General features: G+C 38.8%; 1 protein-coding gene across 1 annotated transcript; it reads left to right on the top strand.

The window, feature by feature from the left end:
* Positions 1–17,802, top strand: LOC137198316 (cell division control protein 42 homolog). The gene is made up of 6 exons (XM_067612071.1): positions 1–92; positions 5,043–5,147; positions 10,656–10,728; positions 10,850–10,959; positions 11,536–11,733; positions 12,815–17,802. Exons 2-6 carry the CDS (start codon positions 5,043–5,045, stop codon positions 12,902–12,904), a joined length of 576 nt encoding a protein of 191 aa, XP_067468172.1. The 5' UTR covers positions 1–92; the 3' UTR covers positions 12,905–17,802.
* The last annotated feature ends 2,635 nt before the right edge of the window (positions 17,803–20,437 follow it).

The following is a 20,437-nucleotide window of genomic DNA, read 5'->3' as shown; positions in this document are numbered from 1 at the left end:
CCGACTTCCGCGCTGACGGAAATAGGAGTTTACGGGAAGCACCCGAACGCAACACGACAGTACCAGCTCTGAAGCGGCTGAGAGCAGACAAGGTAGGAACTGTTGCTATCATTATCTCTGATGTACTGACGATAAATGCTTATACATAAACACAGAAACAGCAATATACTTTAGAGGTATTCTTTTCATTGTAAAAGTTGTGACTTGTTAGCCTGCTGGCAGCTAACTCGGCTAACCGGCCGGGCAGCTGTCAAAACAAACGATTTCCTTCTAGCTAAGTTAACTTCGCTAGCTCGGCTGTTAAATCTGTGCTTAAAGTTACCGGTTTGTTTGTGTTGATAATTACAAGCATCTCTATGACCGGTTATTTATGAAACAGTAGCTCTCGAAAGAGAGAGTCCTTTTTGTCATTTTGATTCTAAACTAATCTTAAAACAGGCCATTTTGTTGTGGGTGGGGGTCTGGCGGATGTAACTTCAAGTTAGCCAATTTAGCTAATGTTAGCTATCCTCGCTGGAATAAACATTTCTACAATTAACTTTGTTGTTTCTAAATGTTGTCAACAAGTGATACCAATATACTTCAATAACTTAAAATCTGTATAAACTATCTAACTGACGAGCCGGTCTGTGATAAAGACGATAATTACTGTTTTTGTAAGTTTTTGCCGCAGTTAGATACGCGGAAGTGACTGAAAAGCAGCAACACTTCGTGAAAATTAATGAATATCACATAATTTATATGTCAACAGCCCTTATTAGTGTGTAGAAATAAACATAAGCAATGATGGGGGTATTCAGATCCTCTACTTGAGTAAAAGTACCAATTCATCAATGTAAAAATACTCCATTACAAGTAGAAGTCCTGCATGAAAAACCCTACTTAAGTCAAAGTACACAAGTGTCAGCAGCTTGATGTAGTAAAAGTACATAAATATTATGAGCTTGATGTAGTTAAAGTATTGCAGTAAAAGTACATAAGTATTATGAGCTTGATGTAGTTAAAGTATTGCAGTAAAAGTAGTGGTTTGGTCCATCTGACTGATATATTAATATATATGACATCATTAGATTATTAATAGTGAAGCATCAGTGTTAGAGCAGCATGTTACTGTTGTAGCTGCTGGAGGTGGAGCTAGTTTCAACTACTTTATATACAGTTAGCTAGTTTAGTACAGTGGTTCCCAACGTAAGGGTCGGGCCCCTCCAAAGGGTCAGCAGATAAATCTGAGGGGTCGTGAGCAAGCCTGTAGCTACAATTGAGGACACTTAGGTCATGGCTTTTTTAAGTTTTTTAAAATATATATTTCATGTAAAAATTAAAGTAACCAACTGGTAAAACTATTAATGAAGTTTGGCATCATCTCGCCAGCAGAGCTGAACAGCTCTGTGTGTGCAACTGGTTACATCATGTGACATACGTGTAACAAGTTACTAGTATGGTGTTGGCAATATGGATGATACAAAGAACAATATAGAATAGCAGTAATAAGGATGGGCGCTCTGGTTATATAGCCTATCTCTCAAAGCAAAATTGTCAATGCCATGAATGATTGACCTGGCTACAGCCTTCCATAGACTGTGTCCCACCTGACCTACACGCCCAAAACAAGTAATTACCAGTTAAACCACAGGAACAGAAGCAACAACCGTGTTTAAGATCTGAGCTCATAAACTGTCAACCTATACGCTTTAAAAACATGACATGTTATGAGTTTCTGCTCTGACATTTTCAGCGGCAAAAATATTCACGGTGGGAAATAAGCTAATGCGTTATAATTAGCCTGTATGTAGCCTGTTATCGTCTACTCCTACACCTTGCTAGAGGTTCATGGTGATGTCGGATCGCATCAGTGCATATAGCATATGTCCAAAATAAATATGTTTGCATGTTTGAGAGAGAAGTAAGTCTCTTCTTAGTCACTGTGCTGCTAAAGGTTTTGGAATGACAAGACTTCCTAAATCCTTTTGCTCTGTAATGCTGCGCCTTCATGTATCAGAGTCTTTGCGGACAGGAAATGTACAGGAAATGAGGCACAGATTTGTGTGTCCAGTGATTGTTACCAAAATGTTTCAGTGAAACCTCATTTATCTTAAATTCATTGAGCAATAATGAGAAATACCTCTTCTTTTTATTTTATTGCAATTAAGAAACACATTTACAGTATTTTAGTTCTTATTGAAGTTTATTTATCACATGTGATCACTCAGGCACATTTTTGGTGGGTGTAGCAATCACCAAATTTAAAATTAGTTATTTCTGTCCCTGCCTGGCTACCATACACCCAAGAGTAAAAAAAAATGTACAAACTGTGCATTAAGCTGCGATTAATCAATGCTGATTCGTTGCTTGTGTCCCCATTGTGACATCATTAAGGGCAATAGTTCTGAACGGCTTGTTTAGGCTTGTCAATGTTGAGACTTCGAACACTGGCCAAACACTGAGGAGCACCGTATTTATGTCATTTTCCCCGAGTTCCTAAATAACACTTAATTTGTGGGAGGAGGCTTCAGCAGCTTCACCTGCGGTCAGCTGCTGCTGTTAGCATTAAGCTATTCTTTTCTTTCTTGTTTGGCTGAAGGGTGTTTCCACCGTAGCCTTTCCTCATGACTTTTTACCACATGCATACACTGCACTTACACTCATTTAATTATTTACATAAGTTCAATTTTTTTCAACCATATCTTTTTTTTATCTTGTGTTTGGGTTCAGGGGTCCCGGCTGAAACAATCATATATCTTTTATTGAGCTAAAGCTTCTCCCTTTGTTCTACTATATTTAATACACTAATTTTTCACTGTCATGTCATGTGTAACTTTTAGATTATAATGATTGTTACAACACTTGTCAGGTAATTTAAGGCAAAACCTGACAGATACTGCAGTTGTGCTCCTCTACTCAAATGTGTTTAGCCGTGATAGTGAATTCAATGCAATAAGAAACTGAACGGAAAATAGTCATTTCAAAATTGGTCATATTTGTGACTTGATTTGTGTTGGATTCTTGTCCAGTTTTCATCTGTGTGTTGGCACTGACATTATTTCCTAAGTGATTATTGTTCCTCTCGAAATGCATTAAAATTGATAGATTTATTAGCCTGAGAACCAGACGGATCTGTGAGCTCATGTTTTATTTGTCTGGACCCCCTTCCATCCAGCCGTCCTGCCCTCAGGTCGGGCCAATCACAACCCTTTGTCTAATCTGGGTTTGATATGATGTCTGTATAGAGGAGTGCTATAGACATTTTCATAAACAACCAAGATGGCTGCCGCTGATGTGGAGCCGTCTGTTGAATCAGCTGGATATATTTCTGCAGACTGCACATTAGGGCACCACAGGAGACAATAGTTCATTGATTGAAGAGACATGTTTGCCACTAATCACTGCGTTTTCCAGAGTTGTCAGCCTGCAGTTTTAAATATTTCGGAGGAATGAATTATCCGGACAAAACTCGTGTCATCGTCCCTGCAGATGAGCGGTTAACTGGTCCCTGACTCATCAGAGTTCAGCCGAGTGCTGCCGATGCCAAACGGCCCGAACAAAGAGCCAGTGATGAAGTGGCGTCCCATAGTCTTTTACCATTGTCCCCCTTAATGAAGCGGTAGCCTGGGTATGCGAGCTGCTCAGCGTCTGCATGGTCACAGGATCTCCAGCGTGTGTACTAAACACAGCTACCACTGTTTCCATCAGCTCAGTCTGCATCCCGGTCAGCTATCTGATACATACAGGTACATTCATACAGGAATGCTGCAGGTTGTTTACATGCAGCAGAAATGCACAAAGCAAAGAAGGGCAGGGATGTTTTGTCCTCTGCAAGGCTACAAGTTATTCTCAAAGTGAGTTGGCATCATATCCTCTCTGAAAATACCTGGAAAGTGATGGCTTTTTAATGAGTTTTTTCCACTTTTAATAATGTCGTCAGACCATATATCCTCTCCCTGTGTGCTACCGCAGCTCATTTTTACTTTTTCTTTTGCTGGAACTTCCTGTAATTGGTCTGAAAGAACTATGGTTCAGTTTGATCTGGATCGAGACCACTTATTTCCGTCACAGGGGGAGATTTTGGTTCGGATCAAACTGAAAGTCCCAACGAACGAACCAAACAGTAGGTGTAGGTGTGTGTGTGTATGAAACGACCCCAAAACCCTCAAAATATTCAATTTACTATCACGTATGAGAACAAAAAGCAGCAAAACCTCACAATTAAGAAGCTGGAAACAATTAATGTTTTGGAATGAATCAATTATCAAAATAGTTCACAATTCATTTTCTGTCAGTTGACTAATGGATCAGTTGTTTCAGCTGCTTCAGTGTAAAGTTGCAACTAACTTGATAAGGAGTCATTTCCCTTCAATTCATTAATCTGCCAATTATTGTCTTGATTAATTAGTCTGTAGTTTGGTAGCAGAAAATGCTCATCACATTTTCCCAAAGCCCTAATTGACAAGTTCACGTTAATTGTTTTGTTCAACCAGTCGTCCAAAACACAAATATCATAGAAAACTAATAAAAGCAGCAAATATTCACATCTGAGCAGCTTGATTTTTGTTACTTTAGTTGAAATGTTCTGTAATCATAAAGGGACATTCAGAAGAGAGATCTGTGGTACTATAATAATATTTAGAGCGGCAACTATTAATCAATTAGTTGACAGACAGAGAATTGATCTATTTAGATAATCAATTTAACCATTTCAGTCTTTTTTTTTTTTTTTAAAGAAAAATGCCCAAAATTTGCTGGTTGCAGCTTCTCAAATGAGATGAACATTTCTTAGACTAAAGGTCAATCAAGAAAATAATCGTTTATGGATCTCTATGAATAAAATGTTTGGTATTTTTAGGATTTACGGTGATAAAAATCACAATATATTAATAATCTTGTTAACTGTCCTCAGTAAATTTAATTGTTTATATATTTTTTTAATTAATGAGTTACACACTCGTTCAAAAATATAAACCGAACATGTCAACAATGAATGCAACGGTCCGTTAAGTTGTTCCAACACATGACCTCCTCCTCTTCCTCCTCCTCTTCCTCCTCAGATGCAGACCATAAAGTGTGTGGTGGTGGGTGACGGCGCGGTGGGAAAAACCTGCCTTCTCATCTCTTACACCACTAACAAGTTTCCCTCCGAGTACGTCCCCACGGTGAGTACGACCGACCCCGCAGCAGTAACTGACATGACGGTTGTCGTCCTGGATACGTGTAGGCCTACATATTTCCACATAGCAACCTTTTCCTTTGACTGTTTTAAACACTGTAGCTCTTTCCTGCCGTATAGGAAGTGAGACATTTTTTATGTTTCCAGTTTGTCTGGACTGTATAGAAGAAGAAGAACTGTGTAGTTAAAGCAAAACTAAAAAGACCTTTACAGTAAATAAAAAGGAGAAAGACATCACAGACTGAGAGACGGCTCAGTTCAGAATGAATAAAGTAAAATAAATGAGGAACAGAAGCAGATTTAAAAACAATTTTAAAAGCTTTTTACCTTTTTTAAACTGATCCTGAAAGTCACAATACATATAGGAGGGTTTCCACAGTTGGCAATTAAGGCAATTAGTGAATTTACAGTTTTATTCTGTTTGTTGAAAGACTTTATTCACACCACTTTAGTCCTTAAAGGGAAATTCTGCTTCCACAGAACTTTTTATTTAGTTTCTATCAGTTATGATGACACTGTGCTCTCACAGTTAATTGCTGAGATTAAGACAGAAACATACACAGACAGTCAGACGATCAGACTTCACCCTCGACCCTGATCGATTATGTGAAAGAGAAAATAAAAGTGAGTGTTGAATTTGTTGGCGTCTGATGTTGTAAACATTCATCAAAGTTCACCGACAGACGTCTCGGTTGATCTTTTCGCCTGTGCGCAGGTTGTTCTGTCACTTTCGCTTTCAGTGTTACATCCAACTGAAGTCCTGTTTACAACCTGTCTGACTGCTCGAGTTTATAATAACAACAATGATAAACTTTATATATATAGCAGCGTTACAAAGTGTTTACTAGATTGTGGAGATTGTTGAGTGAAGGAAGAACAGACCTTCTGTTCAGTGTGATCGCTGCTCCGTATGAACGGTGATAATCTCCTTTTCAATAACACCCAAATAACGTTATCTTCAACCCGTCGTCGCTCACAATGTAAATGAAAAAAGCCATCCCTCTGTGTGTATTTATGAGTGTGTGTATATGTATATCTTAGGTAAAAATCAGTGATTGTTTGGCGTTGTCCTGCCTGCGTTTCCTGTTTGTTTCTCTACTGTTCAGAAGTGTCGCGTCATGCCGTAGCAGCACGACGAGGAAGCGTTCTCACCGGCTCTGCGGTCCGCGACACGAAGCACGTTTCAGAGCGTGAAACCCTCAGCAGGACTCATCCTGCACACTCTGACTTTTTTGGTTTATGGCGATCAGGTGACAAAACAGCTGACTGACTGTTGACAGGCAGAACCGTCCTGCTGGAATTATCTTAAATATCTCTAATTGATGAGGCAGATTTACTGACTGCTGACTGCAAACTGATGAGTAATTCTCTACTGTTTTCCATTTGTACCCCCCCCCCCCCCCCCCCCCCCCCCTCTCTCTCTCTCTCTCTCTGTCTCTCTCTCTCTCTCTCTCTGTCTCTCTCTCTGTCTCTCTGTCTCTCTCTCTGTCTCTCTCTCTCTCTCTGTCTCTCTCTCTCTCTCTCTCTCTCTCTCTCTCTGCCAGTGGTCAGCACAGTTTGATCAGAGGATTGCAGAAGCAACAGTGCTGACTCAACTTTATTTTCCTCTTCCTGTCTGACTGTCTGTCTCTGTATCACCTCCCTCCCTCCACCATTTTTAACCATTCGGTATATTTATTTTCTCGATTAATCGATTAGTTTGGTCTGTTAAATGTCAGTCGCTGTTTCCCAAAATCCAAAATTTAGCCTAAAACGTCTTGAAACCGACAGTCCACAACCCAAATATATTCAGTTTACTGTCATAAAAGATGCAAAAAACATTAAAAGCTGGAACCAGAATTTTGTTATTTTCTCTCAAAAAATAAAATGATTAATCAATTACTAAAATAATTTAATTTTCTGTCAGTCGACTAATTGACTAATTAAATTCAGCAGAACTCCTCCAACACACACAGTATAATTCTTTTTCATGATTTAATGTTCCAGGTTTTTTTGTTTCCTCACAGATTACTGGAAATATGGAAACATTTCACATAGACCAGCTAATATAATATGGATAAAATGTAATGTCTCTTATAGTATTTATTACTAGAATTTCAATAGAGAAACGATTCATAGTTTATCTCATGATAAATCTCATTATTTGGTAATAATTATAGATGAAAGTCTGAATATTATTGATAATAAAGCCAGTATGTTTTGAGGAGAACATTGTAATATTTCAAAGAATAAAGTTGTCATTTATATGGAGTCTTTCTAGTCTTCTGACCACTCAAAGGGCTTTATAATACATGTCAACATTCACTCATTCACACACATTCATATGCTGATAACTCAGGCTGCCATGCAAGTTCTGCTCATTAGGATCAAAATATTCAGACCTAATTTTCTACATCTGACCCCTCCCCCCCCATTTTAACTGTAGTGCCTTTGTCAGGCGCAGATTTGACTTTGTATATCATTTAAATCCTCACAGCGTACGTTACAGAATGACCGAGCAAAAATGTAAATGAGTTACAGAGAATATTAAAAGTGTTCAAACTGTAAATAACACTTCTCCATTGAAGCCGCAGCTCTTTTCCACAGTAACCAGCGTGTGTGTGTGTGTGTGATGTGCTATCCGGCTATTTCTAGCAGCTTCTGTGATCTAAGCTCCGTCCAAACACATTATCATCACAAACCTCTTTGTGTGTGCGTGTGTATATATGTGTGTGTGTGTGTGTGTGTGTTTGTGTGTGTGTGTGTGTGTGTGTGTGTGTGTGTGGTTTGTATTTTATTGAAATATGTGCGTCTCGGTGCCTCGCCCCTCCGCTGTGCCTCAACACATCACACAACCTTTCTGTCTAAACTTGAACTGACTTGTATCTCAGACCTTGTGTGTGTGTGTGTGTGTGTGTGTGTGTGTGTGTGTGTGTGTGTGTGTGTGTTATAATAACAGTAAAGTCAGCGCGTCGTCCGACACAAACTACTGAAAAGGCGAAGTATCACCATGAAAAAAACAACTTGTCAATAACACTTCGTCATTTTTGTTTATTTGGCTGCAGAATGAGACGTCAGATTTGTGAAATACGTCCCAGACAGGAAATGAGTTTTTATAATTAAAATCTGTAGTTATTACTGATTGAATCAAGTCTGGTTCACTGCGTTATTTCAGCCTCATATCAGTAATATCTGTGCAGATAAATCAACTCTCAACAGGACTGTAACACTACTGATAACACTATGAAACATAATAAAGACTACATGTTACATTAAATAGCTACATTTTCTAAACCTTTGTCCCTAAACTTGGATAAAAGATGAGACATTTTTTAACATCTGCGCCTGTACAATACATTTTATTATCAATTATAAAGATGTTTTTGTGCAAAAACGTATTTTTATTCAGCAAAATAAGTCCAGGTTGTCAAATGTTCAATGTTTAAAGTACAAATACAAGCAGGTTTTGGCGACTTTCTCGCTACATCTGACGACTTTTAAGACGACTTTTAGGTTCCAAATAAAAGCACCTCGTGACAAATAAGGGACTTTTTTTGGACACTTTTCTCAGTGAATGAGACTAATATGCTTCTCTGGACCGACAAAGCAGCAGCATCATCAGTGAACCAATCAATCAACCAGACAGAGATGTGGATGCGCGTACCTAACGACCAATCACTGATCTGCATTGTTTGACCAGTCGGCTCCTTCTCCTTTGTTTTTATTCTAAGCATTAACTTGACTATTTAAGATTTTTTTTTGGTTACGTCATGATGTAACCTGACATCATCCGGTGCCTTTTTAAGCAAGTAAAAACACTTACAAGACTGAATACAAGAACTTCTCCTAAATAAATGATCTAAAACTGTTAAAATGATGATTTAAAGCAGAGACGATCTGATCAGAGAATCAGTGAGAGAAGAATAAGAGTCCGACATTTGATTTAGCACCCGATTTTGTTTTTAATTTGGTTATTGTTTCATTCAACAAAAACTGAAGACATTTTAGTCTAGTTTTCATTAGTGTTAGTTATTAGTCTTATTTTTGTCATATATATTTTATTTTAATGTGAAACTACAGCTGTCATGGTTACAGGTGTCGTTCTGCTCGGCTGATTAGTGGAAAACTTTTCATTTTTACCTTTTTATTTAGTTTTCGTCTTGTTTTTCTGTGTCTTAGTTTCCACTGAGAAGATAACCACTGATTCACAGTCATCTTTCAGTACCTGAAGGTTTGATTCTCTGCTGCAGACACGTTTCGTTTCTGTACCAGAAATAGATAACACACAGACATCACCTGCTGTGAGCCTGCCCGCTTGAATAAAGACTAAACAGATCCAGGAGTTAAACCCAGCTTGACTTCATGTTTGTAATATTTGATGTAGTTTCCTGTCCTACAGGCTACATCCTCTAGTTTTGTCTGGAACCTGTCTGTGCATACGGAGCCTCATTAAAACCAAACAGTGTCTCCAGGCTACAGCAGACCGCAGCGGGTCGACGTGTTACCGCCGTGCCGTGTGTATATTCAAGCAAGCGGAGCGACCATAAAACACTCCCCTGCTTCCACACGCCTCCACTCCCTCACAGAGCCGAGGTTAGCAGGCATGTCGGGCACCGTGCTGCTTGTTATTGCACATGGCAGCAGCCTGGAGGTACGGAGGTGATGAAACAGAGGGAGGGAGGAGACGGACAGTTTGTTCACCTGAACGGCAACAAAACATGAATCCAGCTTATATTCATGAGTTGTGGCTCGGCTGTAGGGATGGCGATGTATTGGACCCATTTAGGGCTGTACCCGACTCATTAATTACAATTAATCAATAATTTAAATAGTTGCATATTCATTTTCTGTCGACTAATTGATTTTTTTCTAATTTTTATTTTGTCCAATACTTTGCTTTATGACTAAATACATTTTAGCCTGAGCTCTACTTTGTGTTTAGCGCTAATTAGCACACAGTGAACATAAACATTAACATGATAGCACGCAGATGTTAGCATTTAGCTCAAGTATAGCTAACCTCACAGAGCTGCTAACCGCAAGTTGCTTCTCTAATCATTCAGTAATTATGATATTTAAGTGTTTGTTACATTATTTTAAACCAACTTCAACAAGTGAATTTATCATTTAAATGCCTGTTTTTAAATTTATGAACTCCTACATGACAACACTTTTATCTCCCAAAGTTACAGTCATGTTGTTTATTTCACATGATCAACCTGAAGAAGAAGATTTGATTATGTAACTGTTAAAATGTACTTTTGTTTGTGTGTGTGTGTGTGTGTGTGTGTGTGTGTGTTATATGTCACACACACTCACCAGACTCTTAAAGATGAGATGTACACTTCCTGTTTTGTTTTGAACAACATCTGAGATCATGTGTCTTTTTGTAACTTGTTTACTTCCTTTTTTTTGTCACCTTCCTTGTTTTCTCTCTCTCTCTCTCTCTCTCTCTCTCTCTCTCTATCTCTCTCTCTCTCTCTCTCTCTTCTTCTTCTTCTTCCATCTCTCCCAGGTGTTTGATAACTATGCGGTGACAGTGATGATCGGAGGGGAGCCGTACACTCTGGGACTGTTTGACACTGCAGGTAAAAATAAACAATACAATAGCAGCAACAGGAACAGTGTTAGTTATACTGAGCCCCTGACGTTTCCGGTGTCCTGCTACATTATACACACAGTTTGTTGTTTGTGCGTCTCCCCCTGCAGGTCAGGAGGATTACGACAGGCTGCGACCCCTCAGCTACCCTCAAACTGACGTCTTCCTCGTCTGTTTCTCCGTCGTATCGCCTTCTTCCTTTGAGAACGTCAGGGAGAAGGTTTGTTTGTTTAGTCTCTGTCAGAAAACGCACCTCATCTTTCCATTTAATGACCGTCAAATCAAGCCTAACTATTAAAAATAACTAGTATTATCCTGTTAAATGTGGTGACTTGTCCATGAGAAAGAGTAATATCCTTCAAGTTGTATATTTAATTATTTTGCTGTTTAGATGGATTTTATTTTGAAAGTTCTACTGTCCAAATGTGTTCAAATCCAGACTGGGGATGGGAATTTTCTTAATTAATGATTTTTGGTTTCTAACTATGCAAATATATACACAACAGGATGCAGACTAGTGTGAGTTTCAGTATAAAAGTATTAAAATTACCTTCATCAGGGAAGATAAACAAAGACATCTGGGGATTAAAGCATGGACAGACGTGCAATAGATGTGTGTAGAATAGAACACAAACAACAGAACACAGCATTGAAGATAACAACATTTATAATGAATATATAATATACGGAGAAGAGTTTTAATTTACTTACGTAGCTTTTTCTCAGACAAAGTTGAAAACGTGCAAAAACCCAAAGAGTTTCTTTCATGCTCTTTTTTTTTTTTTCTTTCTCCCAGTGGGTGCCGGAGATTTCACACCACTGCCCGCGGACGCCCTTCCTGCTGGTCGGGACTCAGGTGGATCTGAGAGACGACAGCAACACTCTGGAGAAGTTGGCCAAGAACAAACAGCGAGCCCTGACATGCGAGAGCGGAGAGAAACTGGCTCGTGAGCTGAAGGCCGTCAAATACGTGGAGTGTTCAGCTCTCACGCAGGTAGATACACGGAGAGAACGACGTCCTGAAACTGTTCATGTATAATGTAACTTTTATATAGAGAGAACAAGGACTGGTTATCTAACTGTTTACTAACAGGTGAAAGGGTTAAAAGTGCAAGTTTTGCCCCAAAGCTTGAGAATAGCCACCCTACAACTAAATTACTTCTCTCCTAATACTGATTTGTCTTTTATTAAAGGGAAAATCCACCAATTTTACACATCACAGTTTATTTACAGGTGTTGAGGAGTGATGCTGCAGATGTGTAAATAGTACTAGGGAGCCTCCAGAGGGAGCTGTGTGAAATCTGGTGAAGGTGACGTCACTTGACTACAATTTATAAATCTCTGCTGGAGGCTAGCAGCTCCAGGCTACATTAGCCACTTAACACACCCCAAATCTCTGACTTGAACTCTCAGTGTGCAAGTTGCATTGTGGGTAAAGTAGGCGCCACATTTTGACAAGGAAGTAAAATGCGTGCAATAAAAAAGACAGAATATCTGGTTTTGCTGCATCGATTTTTATCCTTTTGTGAATAAACTGACAGACAAAACGTCTCTTATTCATGTTTTTACTTTTTAGCAAAAACTGAACTCGACTCGGAGTGTTTCATCAGCCGCCTTTATGTGAAAACACTCGGACACAATTACGTAATTAAGCGAGCACCAGTATGTCCAAAACATCACGGCGTTTCATTGTATTTTGTCTCCTTGTTTTGTTTTTATCCGCTGCCATGGCGATAGAGGAGGGCGCTGACATACAGCTCACCTGTCTGGACTTGATTCAGGGATATTTTCTGTTACATACACTCCGACAACCCTGCTCTGTTTATTCTTTACTTATATGTCTCTCTACCTGAGCGGATGATTTAATGATTAGTGGATTAGTGACGTCAGCAGAAGCAGGTACCACAACATCAAGGTGTACGTTTCTGCTTTTTCACATCAGCCGAGCAGGAGCGCTTCTTTTTGCGATATCTCAGCCTTTTTTTTCAGAATTTTTAGCATTTCTTTTCATGCATTTTATGCACAGATGCACCTACTAACACAGTCATCAATGTTTCTGTGTGTCTCTTTCTCAGAGGGGCCTGAAGAACGTGTTTGACGAGGCCATCCTGGCGGCTCTGGAGCCTCCAGACACCAAACCCAAGAAGCGCTGCATCCTGCTATAGACGCCACAAGACGAGGAGGAGGAAGAGGAAGAGGAGGAGGATGAGGACGAGGAGGTGGACGGGGGGAAAGAGATGAACCCGGGCGGGAACAGGGGTTGGGGAATACCGAAGGGGGAAGGGGGAGGGTGTGATGGTGGACGAGGTAGACACTTGTTTAAACAGTGCCTTCAGCCGTAGCCACTTAACACGGGTGCGGCGGCGGATCGGACGGGCTCACGACGGGGGCTTTATTTTCATCATAGACACGTGTCGCTATAACACGACTAACACGTTTTTGAACAACACTCCTCACTAACCAGGAAACAGGGTTTTAATCGACGGAGGAGGCAAATCGAGCAATAGAAGAGGTCCGAACCTCAGATGCCTTAAAGATACTATACAAGCGGATGGAGTCACGGTTACAACTGACACCGACAAACCACCTTCTCAGAATTATTCAAATTCCTTTAAAAGGTTTCTACTCAAATCATGAAAGTCTTAAAAATTTGAAGAATCTTATCACCTGTTCGGTCAGTAATCACAGTCGTAGATCAGGCTGTCGTGTTGCATTTAGTGAAATTTGTAACTGACGGGATCCTCCACTGGTCTGGAAATAATTTGACTAATTCCAAATTTAAAAGAAGCAAAAAGAAGGTTGTTTTTGTTTAGTTTTTTTTTTTTTTTGTCTAGAAAAACACAAAAAGTATTGTTGTATTGTTCTAGTTTTCATGCATCTGCGTCAAGAGAACATCAACGTCATTAAGGAAAAATGTGGGCATTTTGAAAAGTTTAAGATGATGATTTAAGCTGCTGTTGCTACATTTACAACTGACCTACATTTGTCTGCGCAATTAGGTCAGAAAAATACATCTTTTAAATACCAAATATATATAAAAAAAAAAAAAAGACTGGGTCAAGAATGTGTTTAATTTCTATTTCTGTTGAAGTTAAGTTCTGTTGCTGCAGATCGCAGGTTAAAACAACAAAACGAGGATCAGGTCAAGCATAAAAACACACATTCCTCAGGCAAAACATCTTTTAATTTAAAGTGGCAGACATAGAGACGTGACCCGGTTGGTGAGCAACACCCCCCCCCCCCCCCCCCCATGAAAGGGTTCAACAGTCGTGCTGTTACTCCTGGATTATGAGTGTTGTTGCACATCAGCGGCGACTGTAACCTGACTTCATCCAGATCAGATCAGTAGAAAAAGCTTCAGACTGCTTAGAGAGAAAATGTAGAGTTTCATTAGTGCTTTAATGACTTCTGCTTTGCAGCCTAAATGCACAAAAAAAAAAAAAAGACAACACACACACTCATAAATGTGCACACATGCGTATTTGCAATAATCAAATGACCTGAGTGATAAAGTTACAGGCTTTATGTCAGTGTAAGTTGTTCAGGAAGAAATAATTGAATCATTCTAGTCGGATCATAGTTTGAGTTTCATAAGACAAGATTCATAAAATTTGGAGTCACAGGATATTCATTTGACAGCAGAAATACATGTTTGTTTGGGAAAACTGCAGAGACGAACACGTTTGCGTATAACAGTAGATTTTATTGTCGTCTCGGCCTCGTTTTCACAAAAGTCCTTTTCTCTTCAGTCACGCTGCCTTTTCTCTCTCTGGTGACATCTCACTGCAGACATCCAGCTGAATCAGTAGAGATTCACTATGTTTGCCTGTGAATTTCAATAAATAGATATTACATTTAATTTGAGACATAATCGTGATTACTGCAACCAAATAGGGGTTAAAAAAAAGAATATGATGATTCAAAATGTCTCAACTGTGATCTGATTGTTCTACAGTAATCACAACCAGGAATCACTGTTAATCTGCCGTAGATCTAGTGATTTTTAAAACCACTGAGGGCATAAAAAAACCTACAAACGCCTTAATTTCTGTGCAGTATCATTGAAACATCACATCGTTCTTTCTTTTAAACTCCCAGCTGCCTCAGTAGTTTCATGTAAATGCCTTAAAACATATTTCTTTCCTCCTACTCAAGAACATTATTGCCTTATTGCTTAAAACCAGTCAAACTTTTTTAAAGGTGCAATGTGTAGAATTTAGTGGCGTCTAGTAGAACAGACTTGGAATATAATATTCATAAGTATGTTTTAATTAGTGTAATAATCACCTGAAAACAAGAATCATCGTGTGTTTGTTACCTTTAAGAATGAGCCCTTTATATCTACAGAGGGAGCAGGTTCTCTTCCACAGTAGCCACCATGTTGCATCGCCATGTTTCTACGGAAGTCCAGAACGGACAAACCAAACACTGGCTCTAGAGAGGGCCTCTCGCGTTTTTTTTGCAAGTTCTCCTACATGCTTGGAAGGGTTTTGGGGAAAGAGGTTCAGTCAAACTTTGTTGAATGCCCAGTTTCCACTTCCTAGTCGAGCCAAGAAAACAGGAAGTCTTATATATTTTTTTTTAATATAATTATGGTAAAAACATGGCTTCCTAGTATGCTTGTGACAAAGGCGCTGGCTCCGTCCGAAGGTAACAGAATCTAAATTGTTGTTTTTACACTTCTTGTTTTGTACGGATGAAACAAAGCTGTGAGTTTCAGAGGGAGGTGCTGGTAGGTGGATTTTGTTACCTTTGGACAGACCAGGCTAGCTGTTTCCCTCCGTTTCCTGTCTTTGTGCTAAGCTAAGCTAACAGAGTATGGCATCTATTGTTTCCTCTTACTCTCAGCAAGAAAGTGAATAAGCAAATTTCCCCAAATGCTAAATATACCTTTTTTAAAGGTGGAGTCAGTGATTGTTGATGTAACAAACACACCCTTTCAGTTTATACATCCATGCCTTCAGTCCTCCTCCAGGAAGCTCCGTCGAGCATGTTGCTGATTGGCTGGAACAGTATTGTGTGGCTCAAACCGATTCACTTTGTTTGTTTCCCATTTAAAGAGCCACAGACAGAACGTACAGCTAGCCGACCGTGAGGACATATTCGCTGAACTCGACAAAGTGTATTGGATTAGAATCGCTGACTACGCCTTTAAAGGACGACTCCATCTGTGTTTTTTTTTTTTTTTTTTTTTGCAGGTTATTCAAATGGAAACGCCCACTCAGCCGTTAGAAAAAGCTGTGATGTTGTTTAGGGCGCTGATGCCCCCACACACACAAAAACAGACACACAAACACACACACAGTTCACTGACAGTGTCTTCCTAACATACTCGCTCGCTGTATGTTAGAGCACAAAAAAGTTGTCCAGATATACTACGAGTCTGAATGTGCGACAGACAGCTGCTGAGAGCCGGAGTGTCGGGACAAATAACTCCCTCAAGTACACCGGATTCTGCTCTGATCCGGAGCCGTTTACCGGCGGGAGGAGAGCTCAGAGTTTATTCCTAAAACTTGGAGCAGCAGCAGCAGTGAGTGCTCCGTCTGTGTGTGTCTGTTAGCACGTTTAGCAGAGCAGCAGCAGCAGTAGGAGCTCAGTCTCTCTCTGTGGCTGCTGGTTAGGGGGGTTTATACTGGTTTATATGCAGCAACATCCTCATGCACAAACCTATATCAGGTCACGTGGGAAAATGTTTTTAGAAGGGCTTGAGAAAATGGCATTTTGATTCTAAAACATACATACTTCAACCAGAATTTGAATGTTTGGATTTTAATACATACGGGACACCACTGGGAAGCTGCAGAATGATACAAAAACCTCAAAAAAAAACAACAAAATACAATGGACCGGCCCTTTTTATGAGATGAAACATCAAAGCAGTCAGTGGTGATATCACATGGCCTTATATTCCCTGCAGCACTCTTGTCTGAGCAAAAAAAAAAATGTGTGAAAATGAAGCTGACACTGTAAACAACAAAACATCTTCTCATCCGCTCTTAAAAACAAACCTTTTCTCTACAAGTTTCAGTTTCTAACCACAGAACTGGAGATGTGTACTAGAACCTGCTGCCTGTGTGGACTTAACCTCTTCATATATCGTACATCGGACCTAAACTAGTGTAGCTAATGCTGTTAAAGTAGACGTGGCTAAAAGAGAGCAAACATTTCAGTCTCCTGATGTTGTCCACTCCTGCTTCTCTCTCCTCCTGGCCTGACTGGAACCTCAAGTGCTTGTCGGTGTGTCAGCACCTCCTGGAGGCCTTAAAGTGGAATATCGCTCAGTTTAAAGGTTCATCTGTGGCGTCACTTTGGCCAAAAGCAGATAGATCAGTGTCGTAGACTTGAAATAAGTCTCACCTGAACCCAGAAATATGAAGATTTAGATATAAAACTGTAATGTCAACAGTTATAGTCAGGTCATACAAATCTCCTGAAGTGATTTCCAAGTCTTCTGTGTAGCAAAATGAGTTTGAGTTATGAGTTTCCACTCATCATTCTTGCAGTTATTTGTGAAATAAAGAATAACAAACAACAGCAAGTGAATCAACAGGGGATCTGATGACTGATGTATCATATTTTTGTGTAATAGACGGTAACACTGATCTTTTTAGGCCAAAGAGACGACCACGTGAATCCTTAAATTTAGCGTATTTTCCTATTAAAACAAACTTAAATTCCACTTTGCTTATATTTTTTTTCCATTGTTTTGGAGATGACAGTTTATTCTGATAATGTATAGATGATTACAAGTATTATATATATATATTTTTTGGCTCCTTATTGTTTTTTGGGGAACATTATTTTAGCAGTTTTGGACACTTTGTATTTCTTTTTCTTTTTAGATATTTTGACTATTACTTGACGGTTGAGTGCCAACAGTTTGCCTGGTTTGATGTACTAAACGATCCTGATAATAAGCTTCTAATTGTAAAAAAAGAAATTTTAAAACCTGCCTGGTGACGGCAGAAATAACAGCCGAAGCAATAATTACAGATGTGGAAGACATCGAAAGATGAATGTTGGATCTGGTGGGTGTTTGGAAATAATAAAAACAGTACTTGAATGTTGTTTCACCACGACGTGGTTTTGTTTTTATTAATTCACATTTTGTCTTTTTCTGCTCTACTGTGTTGATTGTTTCTTTCTTTTTGTTAATAAAACTGAATTAAACAAATCAAATTAATTTGAGAGATACAGGACGTTCTGTATGGTTCATGAGTTTTGGTAAGTTTTAATCATCTTCTAATATTTTAAAAAAAAAAATCCATATTTAAAATTTTGTAGTCTATTCATAGTAAAAGAAATTTCCACAGTAAATGAGAAGATAAATTTTATGTTTTTTTCTAAATAAATTCTTCAATTTTTATTTTTTATTTTTTCCTTTTTTGACAAAAATGACATTTGTGACAAATAAAAAATATTTTTAGTGACTTAAAATTAAAGAGAACATAATGGAAAATTAAAATTAAGAAGGCAAATTAATTGTAAAATTGATTATGACTGAAGGATGCATTTTTAAAGAGCATATATATTTAAAATTTATAGGATTTCTGTTATTCATTGGGAAAATTTGTCATGCAGCCAGGTGAAACCAGTCACATACAGACTTGAACATAAGATACAGAAAATGTAATAAAATAAACATTAAAAAAATATATAATAAATATGTATAAAACCCCTCACACACACACACAAGGCTGGATTATGAACTGGGAAAACTGCCCCCAGACGCTCTAAAGGGTTAACTATGTGGCAATTTTAATAATTTGGTTAATTACAAATTTGTTTGGTACTTTGCGCTACAATACAGTATAAATTACTACAATACAGTATAAATTACTACGATACAGTATAAATTGCTACAATACAGTATAAATTACAGTGCAGTATAAACTGTAATGCATCACAGCAACTGAGGAGAGTTACATTTGTAGCTTTAAATAAACTTCATGAGGAATTAATTTAACTGGTTTGAATTGAATCTGTTTGATTTAACAAATATTTGGTTTAAAAATACAAAGTCAGAACTGTCTGTGTCTGTAATTTAACTCTGACATTGTCGTCGTGATGTTTTTAACTCTGAAATGTAACATATCAACTCACACTTTCACTTTCAGTGTGATGAAATGATCACAAACTAACGTGGGGAGGGTCAGCGAAGGCTGAACTGGGGGGCCCACATGTGCCCCTGTGCTGGTGAGTCCGGCCCTGCCCATCAACACTCACATAAAACACGGCAGCACAACCCAGAACCTGAAGTACATCCATCATCTCATCATCTGCTCATTTAAAAATCCATTAATTTGACAGTGTTTGATCACTAATTAGCACATTTTAAAAAGATTTTCACTGTCTTTTAAGGTCATTTACCTATTTTTTTTTTAAATCTGCATCAATAAAGTGTGTAAAATAATCCCAGTATCACATTACAGACTCCTGCACACTCGTCTGACGTGACGTCTGGTGATCAGAGAGTTAATGCAGCGTCCTACAGTGAACATTAGGGGGAGGTGTTCCACTGGTTTTGAATGGGCCTCAAGTGAATACAGTATGTAAATGACCTGGGTTCATTTTGATTGGCAGTCTAAAATGGATCCTTCAGACCGACACAGCATGGAGGCTCAGCACCACTCGCTCATTTGTCTGAGAGAGCATGAAAAACACCAAAATCTAATCTTTCTTTCTCCCCATCACCCCCCCCCCCTCCTCCTCCTCCTCCTCCTCCTCCCCCTCCTCCTCCTCCTCCTCCTCCTCCTCCTCCCTACATTTCATGTTTTTCATCTGAGGTTTGAGTCGTCTCGGCTGTAGTCTTCACTAAAAAACTTGAGTCACCTCCATTTCGCAACAGTTTCTAACCGCAGTGTTTACTTATATGGAGAGCAGGGAGTTACAGTATCCTCACTGTATTGCAACATGTTCACTGGCTTCCTATTAAGACGTCTCCTCCCAGCCTTGAGAGTTAATTTGGGAGCATGACTGTGGCACTGTAGTATGGCTGGGCAATATATTCTAACAATATGGTGATATGACACTAGATATCACCATAGATTGGTTATATTGTATGTGTTAATATCATAATATGGCGTAAATGCCAGTTTTAAAGGCTGTATTACAGTAAAGTGACGTCATTTTATGAACTTTACCCACTTAGTCATTATATTCATATTACTGATGATTGTGTAAATATTTGGGAAAGCACCAACAGTCATCACTGCACTAATGTTGCAATATCAATATCAGTATATATTTGGTCAAAAACATTGTGATATTTTGATGTTGCAGATACACTGCAGTAAAAGAAGTCATTGTAAAGTTACACAAAGGTTCGTCTGCTGACACATATTTTGAAATGTTTAAATGCTGTTTAACAGAGTTGCTATTTTCACTGATTTTATTTTTGGGCCCCAAAGCTGCAGTCACATGTTTATATACAGTTGTGTATTACTTCTGTTATGTGTGTGTGTGTGTGGTTAACTGGCTCAGGTCCCCCCGGCACAGCCCACCCACCAAAGATTTCTTTGTGACTAAAGCCAACAAAAATCTCACAATTTGAACTGTTTCTTTACATTTTAAGAATCTCTACATGTTATTGGAAGGTCTAAATGTTGTTTCACAGCGTTATCTATAGTAGCCTATAATCTAACCAGTCCAATTTTAAGAAATTTAGTCTTAGAAATTGTCTCTTTGGTCTTATTAAA

This window comes from Thunnus thynnus, chromosome 15, assembly GCF_963924715.1.
Source record: "Thunnus thynnus chromosome 15, fThuThy2.1, whole genome shotgun sequence".
In the NCBI taxonomy this organism is placed as follows: domain Eukaryota; kingdom Metazoa; phylum Chordata; class Actinopteri; order Scombriformes; family Scombridae; genus Thunnus; species Thunnus thynnus.
Note: the sequence above shows the minus strand (reverse complement) of the source record. Positions and strands in the feature narration are given on the sequence as shown.